The sequence below is a fragment of the Hippocampus bargibanti genome, linkage group LG16 (genome assembly GCF_051943395.1).
Source record: "Hippocampus bargibanti isolate YZ-2025 linkage group LG16, ASM5194339v1, whole genome shotgun sequence".
In the NCBI taxonomy this organism is placed as follows: Eukaryota; Metazoa; Chordata; class Actinopteri; order Syngnathiformes; family Syngnathidae; genus Hippocampus; species Hippocampus bargibanti.
The window spans coordinates 18,728,847-18,746,351 of NC_142749.1; the positions used below are offsets into that span (position 1 = coordinate 18,728,847).

Genomic DNA, 17,505 nt, shown 5'->3' on the forward strand with positions numbered 1-17,505 from the left:
TTTGTTTTGATGGCGGCAAAACTGGACACCCGCTGTCGATGTCGAGCGGACACTTTTCCTGAGGGATTTATCGAACCATCTCGAAGCGCTGTCACCGTCACCGTCACGGTTCATTAGCTTCCACACTTGCTTTCTGCTGTCTCTCGCAGAAGTATATCGATGCTAACGTTAGCACGGGGCTTGTCAAAGTGCCACTGGTTTCATTGCAAATTCGAATCAGAACCTTTTCTCTCCATAAAGGCGACTCTTTTGGTCCATTCCAACCTGAAGTGTACGATACTCATCATTTTAGTACTCTCGTCGGGCTTATTTAAAAGGGGCGTTTACCTGTTTCAACACGAACGGCCAGTATCATCCAATCAAAATGGCGCTTTCCGCAAACTGCCGCCCAAACAGGAAATGAACAGCCAAAAAGCGAGAATATGTACAGGTAACATTCGACTTACGACCATAACCTCCAGACCCTATTTTTAAAATGTTAATCCTACGCCTGGGACCGCAACGCGCTAGCGGGCCGCCAACGTGTACGACAACTTTGGCCAGGCAGCTAGCATGTCACTCTCGCACAGCGATCAACGGCGTCACGGCACCAGAGGGGTGGAGTTTGCCGGTCATTTAGCCTTCGAGTCTCGATTCAACATTTTGAATGTATTTCAACTTACGACCCTTTCGACTTACAACCCATCGGTTATTTAAACACTGCTTCACTTCAAGTGAATGGGCATAGGCATGTAAAAAGGTAGCAAGAGATCCTTTATTGTACTTACAAAGAGAGGACGTTTGAGGAAACGGAAGATGAGAGAAAGGCAATTTGTGAGTGTTGACCGACTCCCAAAATGTTCCAAGACAAGTGCCAAGTTGTCATTTCAAAGACAAGGATTGGAATTGGATTTTATAAAAGGGGGCGAAAAATCCCTCGAGACCTACTCAAGTCCTTTCAGGCTGAGCTCCTCCGCCTCCCTTTTGCCTCCAAAGCGTCTGAAGAAGGAAACAAAAGTAAAAGAGGCGGCGGTGTTCCCGGCGCCGGTCGAATACGAGCGTTGGGAGGCGGCCCTTTGGAACAACGTCCCCAGTCGGAAGCCCACGGACGCCGAGCGTCCCCGAAGACCCCCGGAGGCGCTTTCCCGCCCCTTGTCGTTGTCCGACTCTCGCCGTCTGGGACGGCGCTGGGGGCTCAGGATGGTCCACGGCGAGCCCAAGTCGCCGTTGTTGGCGAAGAAAACGTCTCGGCTTCTGGGCCGGGGGGTGCGGGGACTTTGGTTGCCGCCGCCCTCCTCCACTTTGGCGTGTTTCTTCTCGGGACTCTGCGGCGCCGTTTCCCGGTTCCCGGCGGGGGGGTCCGGCGCCGCGGGGGCGCGCGAGTTCTTCCGGGACCTGCTGGCGAAGGGTCGCCCCTTGGAGGGGCCGGACAGGAAGTTGTGCAAGGCCGACTCCAGGCTGGCGTTCGGGGTCGGGGGGGCGGGGGCGCGTTTGGCGGGCAGGCGGACCCCCTCCTTGCTTTTGCGACGTCGCTCGGCCGCCTCGCGCTCACGATTCTCCTTCGGTTGGGAAGAAAAACATTACAAAAAATATGCCCCCATGTAAGCATCTTGATATTGCAGAACATACTACTACTACTACTACTACTACTAGCTAGCTATTAGCTATCCGGCTCGCTTTCTATCTATTTGAGTTATTCCGGGTTGAGTGAAGGCTTGCTGAACGCCTAGTAAGCCAGCTATTTGCTATTTATTTTCTATTATCTATCTGTTGTCTAGATGGCTATCTAGCTAGCTATCTATTATCTGTCTGGCCCACTGGATAGCTATCTATCTATCTACCTAACCAGCTAGCTATTAGCTAGCTGGCTCGCTTTCTATCTATAAGTATCTATAAGTTACTTCTAGTAACTTATAGTATCTATAAGTTACTTCCGGGTTGAGTGAACGCTGGCGCGTGTGGCTGCCTCCGCTCACCCACAGAAAAAAAACCTATCCTGTGACTGTAAAGTGACCTTGGCAGTTTTGAAAGGCGTTTCGAAATGAAATGGATTATTATTAATATTACCAATGATAAAACATTGAATTTAGCACTTCAGGGCTGAGGTTGCGCACCTGCACGGCAGCGACGAAGCGGCGGCCGAAGGAGCGGAAGATGGCGCAGCATTCCTCCAGCTTGAAGTTTTGCGGATCCTCGCAAAAAAACTCGGCCACGGCAAAATTCAACACGTCCAGCTCGTGCAGCAACGACTTGACCTGGCAAAGCTCGTCGTCGCATTGCTGGAGAGACAACCAACATTTCTTTATTTGTACAGTACAGTTTATTTCTTGCATTACAATACAGTAGCACATTTATTATACATAAAATAAGGTATATTTGGTGTAGTTTTAAGGCTGATTTAGTAGAGAATTATGTTTTACGGGGACCCAGGAACGGATTATTCTCATTTTAATGGTTTCCTATGGGAAATTAATGTTTGCAGGACAAACTTTGCCTTCCACACACTTTCTGGGAACCAATTAAGTTCACGAGCTGAGGTATCACTGTACGTCTTTGCATATAAGGCTTATTTAGTAGAAAATAATGTTTTACAGGGACCCGGGAACGGATTATTGTCATTTTAATGGTTTTCTATGGGACATTAATGTTTGGAAGACACACTTTTCGCCTTACACACACTGTCTGGGAACCAATTAAGTTCGTGAGCTGAGATACGCTGCACTGCTACTCCTTTAGATATTTCGGAAGGCGAAGGAGATACCTGGAGGAATGGCGCCATCTGCCGGTGGAGTTGGGGAAGCCTGCCGGCGCCCAGTTTGACCTCCTTGAGCTTCTTCACTTGTCTCTCCAAATCCGCCAGCACGTCCTCTCGGCACACTCTTGGCACAAAAGTAGACAAAGTATGGAATAATAAGAATCATGACAATCATGCGGGTGCACAAAAATGGAAGATGGCGCCCACCTGGCGGCCATTCCGATATGCTCCAGCTGGCTGGGGAAGGTCAAAAGGTCAGCGTCGATGTCCTCCGCTTGCTAGTTTCACAAAACGAAATTGGAAGTTGTGGGTGTGAACACTTTCTTGTCCAGAAAAAAATAAAATAAAAATAGTACAAATGCAGACAAAAATAGTCGATAAGATTGAAAAGAGCATAAAAAAATGTTAAAGTAATGAAAAGGTTGTTGAGTTGACCTTGGCGACGTAGTGGAGGAGGTTGACGGTCGGCTTGTTGGCCTTGGTGTCGGCCAGATTGAGCAGCGACGCCATCTTGAAGCCGATGGCGTCGGCGCTGTAGCCGCCCTGCGTCGGGGACAGGGGGGGGAAATCGTCAGGTCGGCGTCCAATCACATGCAAGGATTAGCTAGCTGGCTATCCATTAGCTAGCCATCTATTAGCTATCTAGCTGGCTATCTATTAGTTATTTATCCAGCTAGCTATTAGATATCTATTATGTATGACTATTATTATTAGTTATCTATTTGCTACCTATTAGCTATTCGCTTGCTAACTAGCTTGCTATCTATTTGAGTTATTTCCGGGTTGAGTGAACGCTCACCCACAGAAAAACTTCTCCGTTGACTGTAAAGTGACCTTGAGAGTTTTGGAAGGTGCTTAGAAATGAAATGGACTATTATCATTATTATTAGCTAGCGAGTTAGCTGGATATCTATTAGCTATATAGCGGGTTATCTATTAGCTAACTATCAAATAGCTAGCTGGCTATCTATTAGCCTATTAGTTAGTTGATAGGCGCTTAGACATGAAATGATGATGATGATTATTATTATTATGACGACGACGACGACGACGACGAGCGGGAGGACAAAAGCGAGGAAATACCCACGGCGTTCATGTAATTGCCGGCTTTCAACACCAGGCGGATGACGGCGTGAAGCTTGTCGCAGTCCAACAGTTCTGTGCAGAATTACAAGCGCTCAATTAGCACAAGCTAAGGACCCTCTGCACCCTGCCCACCACCTTTTCCAGCAACTCCTCTCAGGCAGGCGCTACCGATCCACGCGCATCAAATCCAGAAGACCGAAGTTGCTTACCGTTTGCGGCTTGGATCATGACCTCCAGCGACTTGCCCACCTCCTCCATGAGAGGCGAGAACTCCTGGCGCAGGACCATGGCCTTCAGAAGCTCCTCGTACCTACCACGGTTGCCACATTATTTTTCTTATACTGCTTTTGTGATCAATTTTGCTCATATAGCTAGCTATTTGCTATCTATTTGTTAACTGTCTAGCTGGCTATCTATTAGCTATCTGCTAGCTAGTTATTCTAGGGCGCGTGTGGCTGTCGCTGCTCACCCACAGAAAAACTTTACAGTCACAGGATCAGTTTTTCTGTGGGTGAGCAGCGGCAGCCACACGCGCCAGCGTTCACTCAACCCGCAAGTAACTGAAATAGATAAAAAACGAGCTAGCTATCTACTAGATATCCAGCCCGCTAGCTAGCTAACAGATAGCATTTCTTCCGGGTGGACTCACCGCGGCACTTTGACCAGCTGCACCATGAAGCGATCGGCCTCGGATAAGAGCGACAGGTTCCCGCTGAAGGACAGCAGCCGCTTCACCTGCGACCAGTCGCCGGTTAGGGTCGGCGCGGAGCGGCGCGCGGCGATCGGTCGCGGGTTACCTCGCTTTCCTCGGGCAGCAGCTTGCACAGCTCCGTCAATTTGCCGCCGTCTGCGCCGCCGCGCCACTCGCCCCTGATGATGTCCTCCAGCATTTCTGCCGCCGGCCTGCAGGGGGAGATGCTGGTCAATCCTCTTATATTTTCCACCCATGTTTGGATGTTTATGGCACGTATAATAATAATAATAATAATAATAATACATTTCATTTCGAAGTGTCTTTCAAAACTCTCAAGGTCACTTTTCAGTGAAAGGATTAGTCTTTTTTCTGTGGGTGAGCAGCGGCAGCCACACGCGTGAGCATTCACTCACCCCAGAAGTTAATCAAATAGATAGAATGCTAGCTATCTAGCTAATATGTAGCAAGCTAGATAGCTAGGCATCCAGCTAGACCGCTAATAGAGAATACATAGCTAATAGATAGCTAGGTTACTCAAATAGATAGAAAGCTAGATAGCTAGCTAATAGATAGATAGCTGGAAAGCTAGCCAGTTATATAGCTAATAGATTTACAGGTAGATGGCTTGCCAGCCAGATTGCTAGCGAGCCAGCCATATAGCTAGCGAGCCAGCTAATAGATAGCAAATAGCTAGCTTTCGGTGAATGTTTGTCAAATTTGGGCACTTTTGGAACGCTAATAATATTTGCATTGACGGCAAAAGATGATTTGTGATGAGCGACAATTCACCTCTTAAAATATCGCAGGAAGATGCCGATGTTCATGCTCTTTTTGGGGTCCAGAATGCTCACCTGAAGAAGACAAAAAACAGTTCGCCACACAGCGTTTCTTTTTTGTTCTTTTTTTTGGGTGGCATGGAGGAAGTGGAACTACGCTGGGGACCTGAGCACTTCGATCTATTAGCTAACTTGATCTAGTTGAGGTCTTCCGGGTTGAACGGGGTCACCGTTGCTGGCTACCTAGCTTGCTATCCTTTTGCTATCTGTTAACTGTCTAGCTAGCTAGCATGATCAGTTATGACAACCGTTGTCGGAGAATTTCCCACCTGAGGCTGCGACGGGCAGACGTCACCACCGCCGCTCGGTCTCCCAAAGTTGTCCGTGCTCCGGTCGCGCCGGTCCACGCGGCTGAAGAGCTCGTCCATGCTGCGGGTGTCCAGCACCAGCTCCCTGGACGGCAGCGCCGACGTCCACACGTTAATTTTGCCCAGCACGCGCTGGTTGGGGATGGGGTCCCAGTTCAGCTTTTTCATGGAGCGCCGCTGCAACGAGGGCGGCAGAGGCAGGACGCCACATAGCGAAGGCGGCGGCGGCGGCGGCGGCGGCGGAGGAGGAGGAAAAAGTAGCGCCGACGACATCTGTGCTGCCTCCATCGCGTCCGACAATCAGGAGGGCTCGCTTTCCGCCACCGACGCCGTCGGGACGGGCCAGCAAATAACAAATCAGGCATCGGAGCTGATTGACGACTCCACATTTGGTTAAAAGTGCGTCGGCGACCAATAGGGTAGAAAATTGAAGCCGCCACACAGGTGTACGAATCGTCCCGGCCAATGGGAGTCGTCTTCGCCGAAGGTCGGAAATGGCGCGTAAGAGCAACAAAATGCGGAAGCGCGCCGAAGTGTAGCGAACTTTTTCACCAATCCGATACTGAGTCGGCGAAAAAAGCCTCTCATTGGTTTAAAAGTCTGAAAGCCCGCCTATCGACAAACGTCAATCCATGACCAAGAATGCGGAAGCGTCTTGACCAATTGGATGTAGAAATGGTGCTCACGTGAGCAGTAGCAGACTGCGATTGGTTTAAATCTGTCGATTGTCAACAAAGAAAAAAAACGTTCATGTTCACACGCGCGCACTAAAACATGACATTTATTTATTTTTAAATGATAAAAAAGCGCAAGATCTACGACTGAGATGTGCTTTATTCATTTCATCTAATCATTAAAAAAAATCATTGCAAAACTGCATTAAAAGTCACTTTAAATGACGCTTTTTGTTCTTTTGATAATGCCACGTTAACTCACATTTCAATAATAATAATAATAATAATAATACATTTCATTTATAAGCACCTTTCAAAACTCTCAAGATCACTTTAGTCGCAGGATCCGTTTTTCTGCGTGTGAGCAGCGCCAGCCGCATGCGCCAGCGTTGACTCAACCCAGAAGTAACTCAAATAGATAGAAAGCTAGCTAGATAGCCAGCTAGACAGTTAGCTAACTAGCTATATAGCCATATAGCTAATAGATAGCCGGCCACATAGCTAGCTAGCTAGCATTTTTTATAGCATAGTTATATCCTCTTTGGTCAATTTTTAGCCCATCAAATCCACGGCCGCATTTGAATCACTCTCACTGTCATGACATTGATTGTCCACACGACGGCGCAATGGAGCAAATGAAGCCTCGTGAGGCTTCATTGAAATGGTCGTCATTGAAAACCACACACAACAAAAGTTGCTGATTTGAAAATGATTCCTTTTATTCTTTCCGAGGGCGCCTTGTCACATTTTGGAGCATATTGCTCCAAAATGATGATGATTTCAACTTTTTGCCATGGAATGAGCGGAGTGTGGAAAACATCCATCCCAAAGTTTGCCCGGTTACAGTCCAGTGACGGATTGGCGGGAGACATGGCCTGCATTGTGATATTTTGATTGGTTGGCGCTTTTGATGGCATCATCAAAGCTTTGGGTTGAGGTTGGGTTGCGGTCCGTCCATCTTCAGGGCTCCTCCAGCCAGGACGGCTTGTCGGCTCCGGGCGGCTTGAGCTTGACGTTGAAGTGCTCCAGCGTTTGCTCCAGTTGCTGCTGGTTGCCGGCAAAGTACGCCGAGATGGCGTTGTGGAAGAGCAAAAGCTGCTTGCGCATCACTTTCACCTGTGGAAAGCGAAGCGCAACGTAGGCGCCGGCAAGCAAATCCCCGCACGCTCCCCCATGACGCTCCCCACCTTGTTCTCCTCCAGGAACCTGAGTTTGACCACCACGTCGGAGCGCAGTCCTTCGTATTTGTCCTTCTGGACCTGGTACTGCAGCTGCGCGCTGTCTAGGTGGGCCGCGGTCGTCGCGTCCCGAGGTCCCGAGCTCACTTCCTCCAGGTCCGACCGGTACGCATCGAATTCCAACCTAAAGGAGGGGGGGGGGGCGTTGTTAAAATGATGGCCCCCAAAATGTTCAGACATTTCTTTCGTTTTGTTTTTACCTGGCGTTTTCGTACATCTTGATGGTCACGAGCGTGTCCTCCATGGTCTTGTTGACCAAGGTGTTGATGCCGGACACAAAGAAGTTGACGGCGCCCAGCAACGTCTCGCCGTTCCGGCACAGCAGCTTCTGGGTCTCGGCGTTGTAGCCAAACTCGTCCTGCGCAGACGGACGGACGGAGGGACGGACGGACATGAGGCGAGCCCGGAGAAGAAAGCTCTTTGTCGACAAACCGGGAGATCCCAATCGGCGTTCACCCGAAGCTCCGGCGACTTCTGAGCCAGGTCGGCGAAGGCGTCGCCCAGCGTGCGTTGGCTCTGCACCATGTTGTAGAAATGATCGGTCAGCGCCCGGGCCAGTCGCAGGACGCCGCCGTATTTGCGCTTGGTGTCCCGCAGCTGCTCGATCTGGGCCTCCAGTTCCGGGTCCGCCGTCCGCGAACCGCGGCCCAAACGCTCCGAGATCATCTGCTTGGTGCACTAACGACAGCAATAATAGACGGCGGATTGACGCCACATTGACGCTCAATTGCGGTCAAAACGTCCTTGTTTTGAACAAGCTGAAACTCAACTTGGCAGAAATGTGGCAGCAACGCGTACACCCTCGATAGCGACGCAACGCACGCTCGTCATTATGTCACTCGGGCTGTTGTTTCGTCTCACGTGTTGACTTTAACATTGTCAGTGTACTGTAGCCCGTTTAGGCGGAAAACTGCCCGAATCTCCACCCTGTAAGCGGACATACAATATATGCTCCGGCTAGACGGCGATACCTCAGCAGAGAGTGTGTAAGGCAAAAAGTGTGTCTTCCAAACATTCATTTCCCATAAGAAACCATTAAATTGAGAATAATCCGTTCCCAGGTCCCCATAAAAAAATACTTTTCTACTAAAATAAGCATTAGAACGACACAAAATAGACCTTATTTTATGTATAATAAACATGCTATTGTATTGCAATGAAAGAAATAAACTGTACTGGATAATAGAGTCGTTTTATTGACCTTTGTGACGATCGTTGATGTAGTCTCCTCTTGATGATATGCGAGTGAAGTTGCCGGCGATAATACCCTCACTCACACTGTCCCCTGCTAGCTGCTTTTCATTCATCCAAATCAACTCAAGTTTTTCAACCTCTTCTATTGCTTTGAGACTGTTGCTTAGACAACACGGAAACACCCTTAGCCGCACGTAGCAATTAGCGTACTGGTACCGGGACGCTAAGTCACACACCAAATGGAATTGTTTTGCCGTTTAACATTTGGCACTCAACATTTCCCCAAAGGTAGGCTCGGGGGCGTTTGACAGTTTTTGGTACCTTATAAGTGTTGAGCCCCCACTTCTTAACGTTCTCCAGCTTTTCCGCCGCCACGCCGCGAGCGGCGTCGTCCGTCGCCGCCATCGCGGCGTCAGACGGGCTGCTAGCGCTCCGTTGCATACCGGGACCTTCGAATGGAGCCAAAAGACAAACCGTCACGTCCGAGCCAGAAAAACAAGGAACTGGTTGGACTTTGTTATCAAAGGTCCTGCACATAACTTTACTTTACTTTACTTTACTTTAAAATATTTTTCAGGCTGCCCGTTTAGGCAGCAAACTGACATTTGCTCACTCGGGCGCTTTGGTGACTGATTTCCAAGGAACTTTGTTCTCAAAACGTGCCACACAAAATCTTCCAGGCTGCCCGTTTAGGCAGCACCAGAATCATCTGCAAGCGAGATGGCGGTCTTGAGCGCACGAGGCCCCCGTCGGGGCCTTTTCGGGGCGTCGCGGTCGCTACCTTTGATGATGGCCTCCGCCGTGCCGCCGTAGCCGCCCGACACCACGCTGGTCTCGTTGAGGTTCGGACCCGACACCATCACCTGCTGCAGGGCCTAAACGTGGAAGGAAGGATTCCATTGGATGATTGATGTATTTTGCTTTTTTTTCATTGACGGAGGGACGATTAGTCACAAGTGGACGAGGGGGAAGACGCCACACGTGTTAGTGACGGCGCCGCACGCACCACAAATTCAAAGCAACACGCTCACACAAACACAAACTAGGAAGGGCGCACCGCACTAAAATAGGCGCTTTCCTACCTTCTCATCTAAACGCCACGGCCGCCTCGTCGCCTGCACAGACGGCCACAAACACACGTGGACAAAAAGCCAAAATCGACAAAAAAAAAAAAAAAACAACAGGGAGGACCGAAATCGGGAGGATGCTACACAAAAAGTCAACGCGACGGGTGGCAAACGATGCTTATGGCGCAAAATGGCGGAAAATAACATTCACCTCCAAGATGGCGCCCGAGTCGGCAGCCGTCAGCAAGTGCTCTCAAAATCATTGCTTTTTTTTTTTAACCATCTGTTGGCTATATAGTTGTTGTTGTTGTTGTTTTGACTTCAAGATGGCTGCCGAGAGAGTGGCTGCCGTTCCAGCAGCGCCTGTATTTTGTTTTTCTACTTCTTCCTTTCCTTTTGTCACTTTACTGCTGTGAAATGTCACTTTCTCCACTGCGAGACTAATAAAGGCTCATCCAATCCAATCGACACGCGCACGCACGCACGCACGCACGCACGCACGCACGCATGCATACTCCATCACGGTCTGGCAGAGGCCACGCAAACCAGGCGGCGTACCTGCTCCAGGCCGTCGTCCTCCGCCGGCGCGCCCGCGCTGCCGTTGCTGTTGCTGTTGATGGCGATCTCCACCGTGGCCGCTTTGCTCATGATAGCGTCCGACATGGCGCCTTGGGACGGACAAACAGACAGAAATAACAATAAAACATAGCTATTAGCACATATCCGATCGCTTTAGCTCACGAACTTTTCGCCTTACGAACATTAAATTCACGAGCACATACTGTTGGCTAACGAACTACTTTTCGGCGGACGAACCAAACCGCACGGTCGAACATCGCCACGTTGGCTGGCGGACTAGTTTTTGTCACCCCCTTTTTTTGGGTGCAAACGTGGTTTGTTATAGAGTGGAGTGCTTTTGCTATTATGGGACTGAAAAAGACCCCACCACAGGCTAATGTTAAGCCAAAGAAGACACAAAAGAAAATGACGGTCGAGCAGAAGAAGGAGATCATCAAAAAAACACCAATAAGGTGTGCGTTGGTGTGACTTAGCGTCCCAGTACCAGTACGCTAATTGCTACGTGTGGCTAAGGGTGTTTCTGTGTTGTCTAAGCAACGGTTGTCAGGCAATAGAAGAGGTTGAAAAACTTCGGTTGATTGGGATTAACAAAAAGCAGCTAGCGGGGGACAGTGTGAGCGAGGGTATTATCGCACGTCAACTTCACTTGGATATCATCAAAAGGCAACGACATCCACGACCATCACAAAGGTCAATAAAACCACTTGACTATAGTTTATACAGTGTGTAGTTTTAAGGCTTGTTTAGTAGAAAATGATGTTTTATGGGGACCTGGGGACAAATTATTCTCCTTTTAATGGTTTCTTATGGGAAATACATTTTTGGAAGACACACCTTTCGCCTTACACACACTTTCGGCGACCCAATTAAGTTGGCAAGGTGAGGTATCACGGTATTGGACATTGATCTGGGCCTTTTTCCCCAATACGCCGCCTCAAGCTTAAATATGTTTGCGCAAACCCGTTTGGTGAAAAACGTTTCATGTACGAACACTTTATCAGTCACGTCAGTTCATTTGCATCTTGCGTTTTGCATACTACACGGCTGGGTTAGCTCATTGGTTTATTTATCGCATTTTTTTGTAGAAAGGCTATCAGATTGGTGAAAAAAGTTACAATTATAGTATTTTCAAAAGATGTGCTGATCTCATGCTTGATTGGCAGACCAAATAAGATGGCCAGATGTGGCACCGGGGCCTTGAATTTGACACAAGTCATTATTAGCTATCTATTAGCTCGCTAGCTAACTAGCTTTCTATCTATTTGAGTTAGCTCCAGGTTACTCATCCACTCAAAAACTTATCCTGTGACTCTAAAGTGACCTTTAGAGTTTTGAAAGGCGCCTAGAAATGAAATTATCAGGATTATTTTTATTATTATTCTAAAAAGGCCGTTTGAAAGGGATTGACTCGTTTTGAGGTCATTTGACATCCAGAGACGCCATTTTGTCGTCTCGACCAGGTACACGTCAGTTGCCATGTCAACGCCGACGTTCAAATGCTATTCAAATCGGCAATCCAAGTTGTAGAATTTAAGATTGGCAACGACACCCACCTTATTATTCTATATTTTTAGTTTCACGTCACCGTTTTGTTAGCCGTGTGTATTCATTCATCCGTATTAAACAAATGGGCAGTAACTTTACCCCAAGAAAACATCACAAACCACAAATTCACTGCGCGTGTATCTGAAACGCACAAATGAAGAAACCGCAGAAAGAAACAATGTAGCAAACAGACTTTAAAACGTACAAGCGTCGGCTTGGTGCCATATGGCAGGTGCAGCCGCTCAGGTGCGAACGCGGAAACGTTTATTCGCGTCCGTGACGCAATTCTGCACTTTTGCTCGCATTTCAAATCATCGTGCAAACAACAATTGTGCAAACAACGTGCTTATTTGCTTGTTGGATATTATCTCGGAAAGGCCCGATTTCAAGTTGGAGCGTCAACCGGCTAACAGACTCGAGAGCAGCCTTAAAATGTGACGTGGTGTGCACGCCCTCCCCCAAATAAAATGATAATAAAAGTGAAAGAATCGAGGGAATTACCCTTTGCAGAGTTTGGGGTCCGTTCGTGCCGCCCCTCCGCTCGAATGCCAGCGGGCAGGCTAACGAGCTGCTAGCGGCCACAACGAAACATCTCCGGCCAACGCGTCTTGGGCTACAACGACCACAAACCGGAGGGAGGAAATTCGGACGACATGACGGCAGAAAAGGACGATCGTTGTTTTTGCTGATGTTGCTGGTCAGGCGCAGTAATCGGGTGACGATTTTTGGCTGGCTGACTGACTTGGACGAGCCGAGAAGGAAAAGGAAGAAGCGGAAGAAGGGGACCAATTAATCGGCGGAGGAAGTGACTGGCGGGCAATGCTTTTATTTTGTCGGATACAGGAAGTTATTCGCTGCGTTTGACGTGCGAGGAATTACTAGACCAATTATTTAAAAGACATATTGTTTTTATTCGGAAATTGAGAAATAATGTTGGAAGACTCTTACAGTCAATGAATTATAGGTTGCATTTAATTTTCCTACATTAAAACGCTCTGTGTCTTTATGTTGTAATATTATTTGTTATTTAGTTTTTTTGTTGTTGTTTTGAATTCAAGATGGCTGCCGCCAGAGTGCCTGCCGTTCCAGCAGCGCCGGTTATTTTATTTTTCTACTTTTTCTTTTCCTTTCATAACATTGCTGCAGTGAAATGTAAATTTCTCCACTGCAAGACGAATAAAAGTACATCCAATCCAATCCAAAAAAAGGCCTCAAGTAAATGCTTGGAACAAATACAGTACTGGACACTACACTGCCCTCCTGTGGCCAAGTTACTCAACACAAATGGTTTCCGTACATCTTGATAACAACCGGCCCAGTTCCAAAGTTCGATACAACACAGGTGTCCATGCCAAGGCCCGGGGGCCAAATCTGGGCCGCCACATCATTTTATTCGCACCATTAATGCCAATAAAGCATGTGAAATTCTATGATGCTTTGTAAAGTCTGACCTAAAATTGTCTCAGTAAATCACAATGAAAGTCATGTTTTGACTTCAAATTTGAAAAGTACTTCTTCAATAATTGGTTGTGCGCTCTAAATGTAATATGTGGAGGCTATAAAACACAAAGGAAGCACACACACACACACACACACACACACACACACACACACACGAGACATGGAGTTATTCATGGCCTCAGTGAGTCTTTCGTCACGTCATTTTGGCTAATCTCCCTTGCAGGCAGAATTTCTCCTCCAAAAGCCGCAAGAACAACAAAGCCGGCGCGTGACAATCCAGCCGTGTATTAAACAGCTGCAGATGAGAAACTCGATATATCCCGGGGGAGGGGGGGGGGGGGTTCAGTGGACGGGAGTGGCAGCCAAGACTACATTCTCGCCCATTAAGTGGCCGGTAACGCGACGCAGAGTGTCGTTAGCTAGCGTGCTGAATGGTGACAAATATCCCAGACCGGCGCCATCTGGATTTCTGAGGTCACCAATTACAGGTAACATCCAACTTACGACCGAGTTCCGTTTTGACCAAACGGTCGTAAGTCAAAATCCATTCAAAATGTTGAGACTCAGAGGCTAAATGACTCACAACGACCATGACCTCCATCTGACTTACAACCGAGTTTCGTTCCGACCAAACGGTCGAAAGTCGAAAGGGTCGTAAGTCGAAATCCATTCAAAGGTTGAATAGAGACTCAGAGGCTAAATGACACGCAAACCCCTCCCCCCTCTGGTGCCATGACACGGTCAATTGCTATGCGAGAGTGACATGCTGGCTTGCTGGCCAAAATTATCGTACGCGTTGCCGGCCTGCTAGCACGTTGCGGTGCCAGGCGTAGAATTACAATAAATAAAAAAATAGGTCATGGTCGTAAGTACGGGTGATCGTAAGTCGAGCTGGTGGTAAGTCGGATGTTACCTGTATGTTCTGCTGCGTGTTCTAAAACAAATGTTTTGATTGCCATTCACAAGATAGCTAACAAAGTTGCGGTTACGGTTTGCGTGTACGACCGTTTAAAAATGTGGACTCAAGCCGAAACCTCTAACTGCTAACCGCTAACGTGTTAGCCTTAACTTTAACCCGAATGCGGTGGTTCCGAATGGCGAACGGAAGCATTCATTGATGAAAAAATATATACAGTGATACCTCGGTTTCTGAACGCTTTAGCTAACGAACTTTAGCACATTTATTATACATAAAATAAGGTCTATTTTGTGTCGTTTTAAGGCTTATTTAGTAGAAAATTATGTTTTATGGGGACGTGGGAACAGATTATTATCATTTTTAAGGGTTTCCTATAGGAAATTACTGTTTGGAAGACACGCTTTTCACCTTAAATACACTTTCTGGGAACCAATTAAGTTCGTGAGCTAATGTATCACAGTATTTTTTTTAATTCTACAAATGTAAGTGTTTCAAATAATGCGTTTTGATGGCGCAGACGTGTCCCGCGCGCAGGTTGCAGTTAGCTGGACGCGGTCCAGCAAAAGTCAAAGACTTGGAAAGGATTCCAGACGGAAGAGCATCTGCTTTCACTTGACATGCTGGAGTCCACGGCCAAGTCAAAAAAACAACAACCTTCTGTGAGTCCCGTTTTATGGCGGCTTTCTTTATAGCCTCGCTCTTGACTCGCCCTATTAGCTGCATCGCCGCACGATATAATCATAATAATAATAATACATTTCATTTCTAAGCGCCTTTCAAACTCTCAAGGTCACTTTACAGTCACAGGATCAGTTTTTTTTCCATGGGTGAGCAACAATAATACGTAATACGTAACTCATATAGATAGAAAGCTAACTAGCTAATAGATAGCTAATAATAATAACAATAATACGTAACTCATATAGAAATAAAGCTAGCTAGCTAATAGGTAGCTAATAATAATAATAACAATAATACGTAACTCATATAGATAGAAAGCTTGCTAGCTAGCTAATAGATAGCTAATAATAATAATACATAACTCATATAGATCGAAAGCTAGCTAGCTAATAGGTAGCTAATAATAATAATACGTAACTCATATATATAGAAAGCTTGCTAGCTAGCTAATAGATAGCTAATAATAATAATAATAATAATAATAATAATAATAATAATAATAATAATAATAATAATAATAATAATAATAATAATAATAAAGTCAGAGAGGCCAGACTGAGATGGTTTGGACATGTCCAGAGGAGAGAGAGCGACTATATCGGGAGAAGGATGCTGAGTCTTGAACTGCCAGGCAGGAGACCGAGAGGAAGACCCAAGAGGAGCTTTATGGATGTGCTCAAAGAGGACATGAAGGTAGCTGGTGTGCGAGAAAAGGATGCACAAAACCGGGATAGATGGAGGACATTGATTCGCTGTGGCCACCCCTGAGGGGAAAAGCCCAAAGGAAAAGAATAATAATAATAATAATAATAATAATAATAATAATAATAATAATAATAATAATAATAATAATACATTGTATTTCTAAGCGCCTTTCAGAACTCTCCAGGTCACTTGACTAAGGATAATTTTTTGTCTTTAAAATAAACCCCTCCCCCCCTGCGGCTCCCTGGCGAAGTCACTTCAAAGACGGATCTTTTTCCTTCCTGGCCCGATCGGCCTCCTTTGTTGAGGATTGACAAGGTTACAGCGGCCGTGTTCTCGTCCTCTCCCAGACTTGGAGCAAGTTTTCAACCCAGTGTCCTTTCAGCGTAAAAGGAGGATAACGTTTCAGGTTTGCTGGAAGGGAATACTTGGACAAGTCGTTCAAAAAAAAAAAAAAACTTCCCGACGTCTGCACATTCTCCACATTTAAGCTGACAGAAGAAGGCCGGCTCATAAATGTCCGCGTCGGCAGCGAGCGAGAGGCTGAAGCATTTTCAAAATGGCAGCTCCTAAATCATCTTGATGGAAAAATAAACTTCAGATCAAATGTCCCATTTAAGACAACAAATCTGCCTTTCTAAGCGGAATTAGCTTGACTTTTCATTGACGACAACATTTTTTAGGAAATAACAGAAATGATCTTCTCGGGGTTGAAAATGCAAAACACGATGGCGGAAACAAGATGGCCAAAAGAAGATGGCCGAAAACAAGATGGCCGAAAACAAGATGGCTGAAAACAAGATGGCGGAAACAAGAATGCGAAAACAAGATGGCCGAAAACAAGATGTCCAAAACAAGATGGCGCGCCTTTACGACGGACGGCAATATCGTAACCAGACATGGGCTGCGATGGATGACCTTTGACAAGGTCACCGCGACGTCAGGCATTTTTTTTCCCACGTCACTCACAGAAACCCGAAGGATGCTAATGCTAACGACGCGTGACACATTGGCGTTTTATTCGAAGAAATGCAAAACCTCAGCTTACGAACTTAATTGGTTCCCAGAAAGTGTGCGTAATGCAAAAAGTTTGTCTTCCAAACATTTATCTCCGATAGTAAACCCTTAAAATGAGAATAATCCATTCCCAGGTCCCCATAAAACATCATTTTCTACGAAATAAGCCTTAAAATAACACAAAATAGACCTTATTTTATGTCTAATAAATGTGCTATTGTATTTTAATGAAATAAACTGTACTGTATAATAGAGTGGTTTTATTGACCTTTGTGATGGTCATTGACGTAGTTGCCCCTTGCTGATATCCGAGTGAAGTTGCCGTGCTTTCTCGCCGATAATACCCTCACTCACTGTCCCCCGCAGCACTTGAGGTCGCGCGCCTGACGTGAGCAATTTTTGATTGTGTTTTGGTAACAAAAAAAAGCAAAAGAAGTGCACCTCCCGTCAAGCACTTTCATAAAAAAGATGATTACAAGCGCTGGCCCAGATCTCCTTTCGGCTACGCAAGGGAGGGCGGCACTTGATTTGAAGTACACCGACGTTGTATCTGTATTAATTCCTTTCATGTGTGTCGTATTTTGAAGGTATGCAGAAACTCACCATGAGCTCATGCGAAACGCCGCCGCCGCCAGAATCTGCAAAATCCTGGAAAGGATCTCAAATCTCCATCATTCCCCGAACACGCCGTCGTCGTTCTTCAATTCATCAAAGAGGAAAAAGAACAGACGCCATTTTGTGTCCAAATGGGTCAGCGGGGGGGTTTG

The 17,505-nt window shown here is 46.7% G+C and overlaps 2 protein-coding genes across 5 annotated transcripts; both read right to left on the bottom strand.

Annotated features, from left to right (window-relative positions):
* Nucleotides 1–738: 738 nt before the first annotated feature.
* Nucleotides 739–6,153, bottom strand: LOC148886925 (FH2 domain-containing protein 1-like). Its single transcript, XM_089017082.1, has 11 exons — nt 5,620–6,153; nt 5,304–5,365; nt 4,618–4,723; nt 4,470–4,555; nt 4,030–4,130; nt 3,822–3,892; nt 3,170–3,277; nt 2,942–3,012; nt 2,741–2,858; nt 2,094–2,258; nt 739–1,538 (listed from the first exon to the last, which is right to left on the bottom strand). The coding sequence occupies exons 1-11, from the start codon at nt 5,944–5,946 to the stop codon at nt 924–926; spliced, it is 1,830 nt and encodes a 609-aa protein (XP_088873208.1). The 5' UTR covers nt 5,947–6,153; the 3' UTR covers nt 739–923.
* An 877-nt stretch (nt 6,154–7,030) lies between these two features.
* On the bottom strand, nt 7,031–12,741 carry LOC148886926 (arfaptin-2-like). Of its 4 annotated transcripts, none has more exons than XM_089017426.1 (9): nt 12,457–12,741; nt 10,390–10,499; nt 9,847–9,879; nt 9,546–9,639; nt 9,086–9,213; nt 8,003–8,248; nt 7,771–7,928; nt 7,520–7,694; nt 7,031–7,448 (listed from the first exon to the last, which is right to left on the bottom strand). In XM_089017426.1, the coding sequence occupies exons 2-9, from the start codon at nt 10,492–10,494 to the stop codon at nt 7,293–7,295; spliced, it is 1,095 nt and encodes a 364-aa protein (XP_088873552.1). In that variant the 5' UTR covers nt 10,495–10,499; nt 12,457–12,741; the 3' UTR covers nt 7,031–7,292. The 4 variants fall into 4 exon arrangements, with proteins under 4 accessions (XP_088873552.1, XP_088873553.1, XP_088873554.1 ...); XM_089017427.1 differs by having other exon boundaries at nt 8,027–8,248; nt 12,457–12,738; XM_089017428.1 differs by lacking the exon at nt 9,847–9,879 and having other exon boundaries at nt 12,457–12,740.
* Between the last annotated feature and the right edge of the window lie 4,764 nt (nt 12,742–17,505).

Coding starts and splice junctions, on each gene's coding strand:
- LOC148886926 (XM_089017426.1), bottom strand. CDS start 10,494: ATGTCGGACGCTATCATGAGCAAAGCGGCCACGGTGGAGATCGCCATC. Junction 9,640..9,846: donor CGTGGCGTTTAGATGAGAAG/GTAGGAAAGCGC, acceptor TTCCACGTTTAG/GCCCTGCAGCAGGTGATGGT. Junction 8,249..9,085: donor GGGGGCTCAACACTTATAAG/GTACCAAAAACT, acceptor TGCTGTCGTTAG/TGCACCAAGCAGATGATCTC.
- LOC148886925 (XM_089017082.1), bottom strand. CDS start 5,946: ATGGAGGCAGCACAGATGTCGTCGGCGCTACTTTTTCCTCCTCCTCCG. Junction 3,278..3,821: donor CCGGCAATTACATGAACGCC/GTGGGTATTTCC, acceptor TCCCCGACGCAG/GGCGGCTACAGCGCCGACGC. Junction 2,259..2,740: donor AGATGGCGCCATTCCTCCAG/GTATCTCCTTCG, acceptor TTGTCTCTCCAG/CAATGCGACGACGAGCTTTG.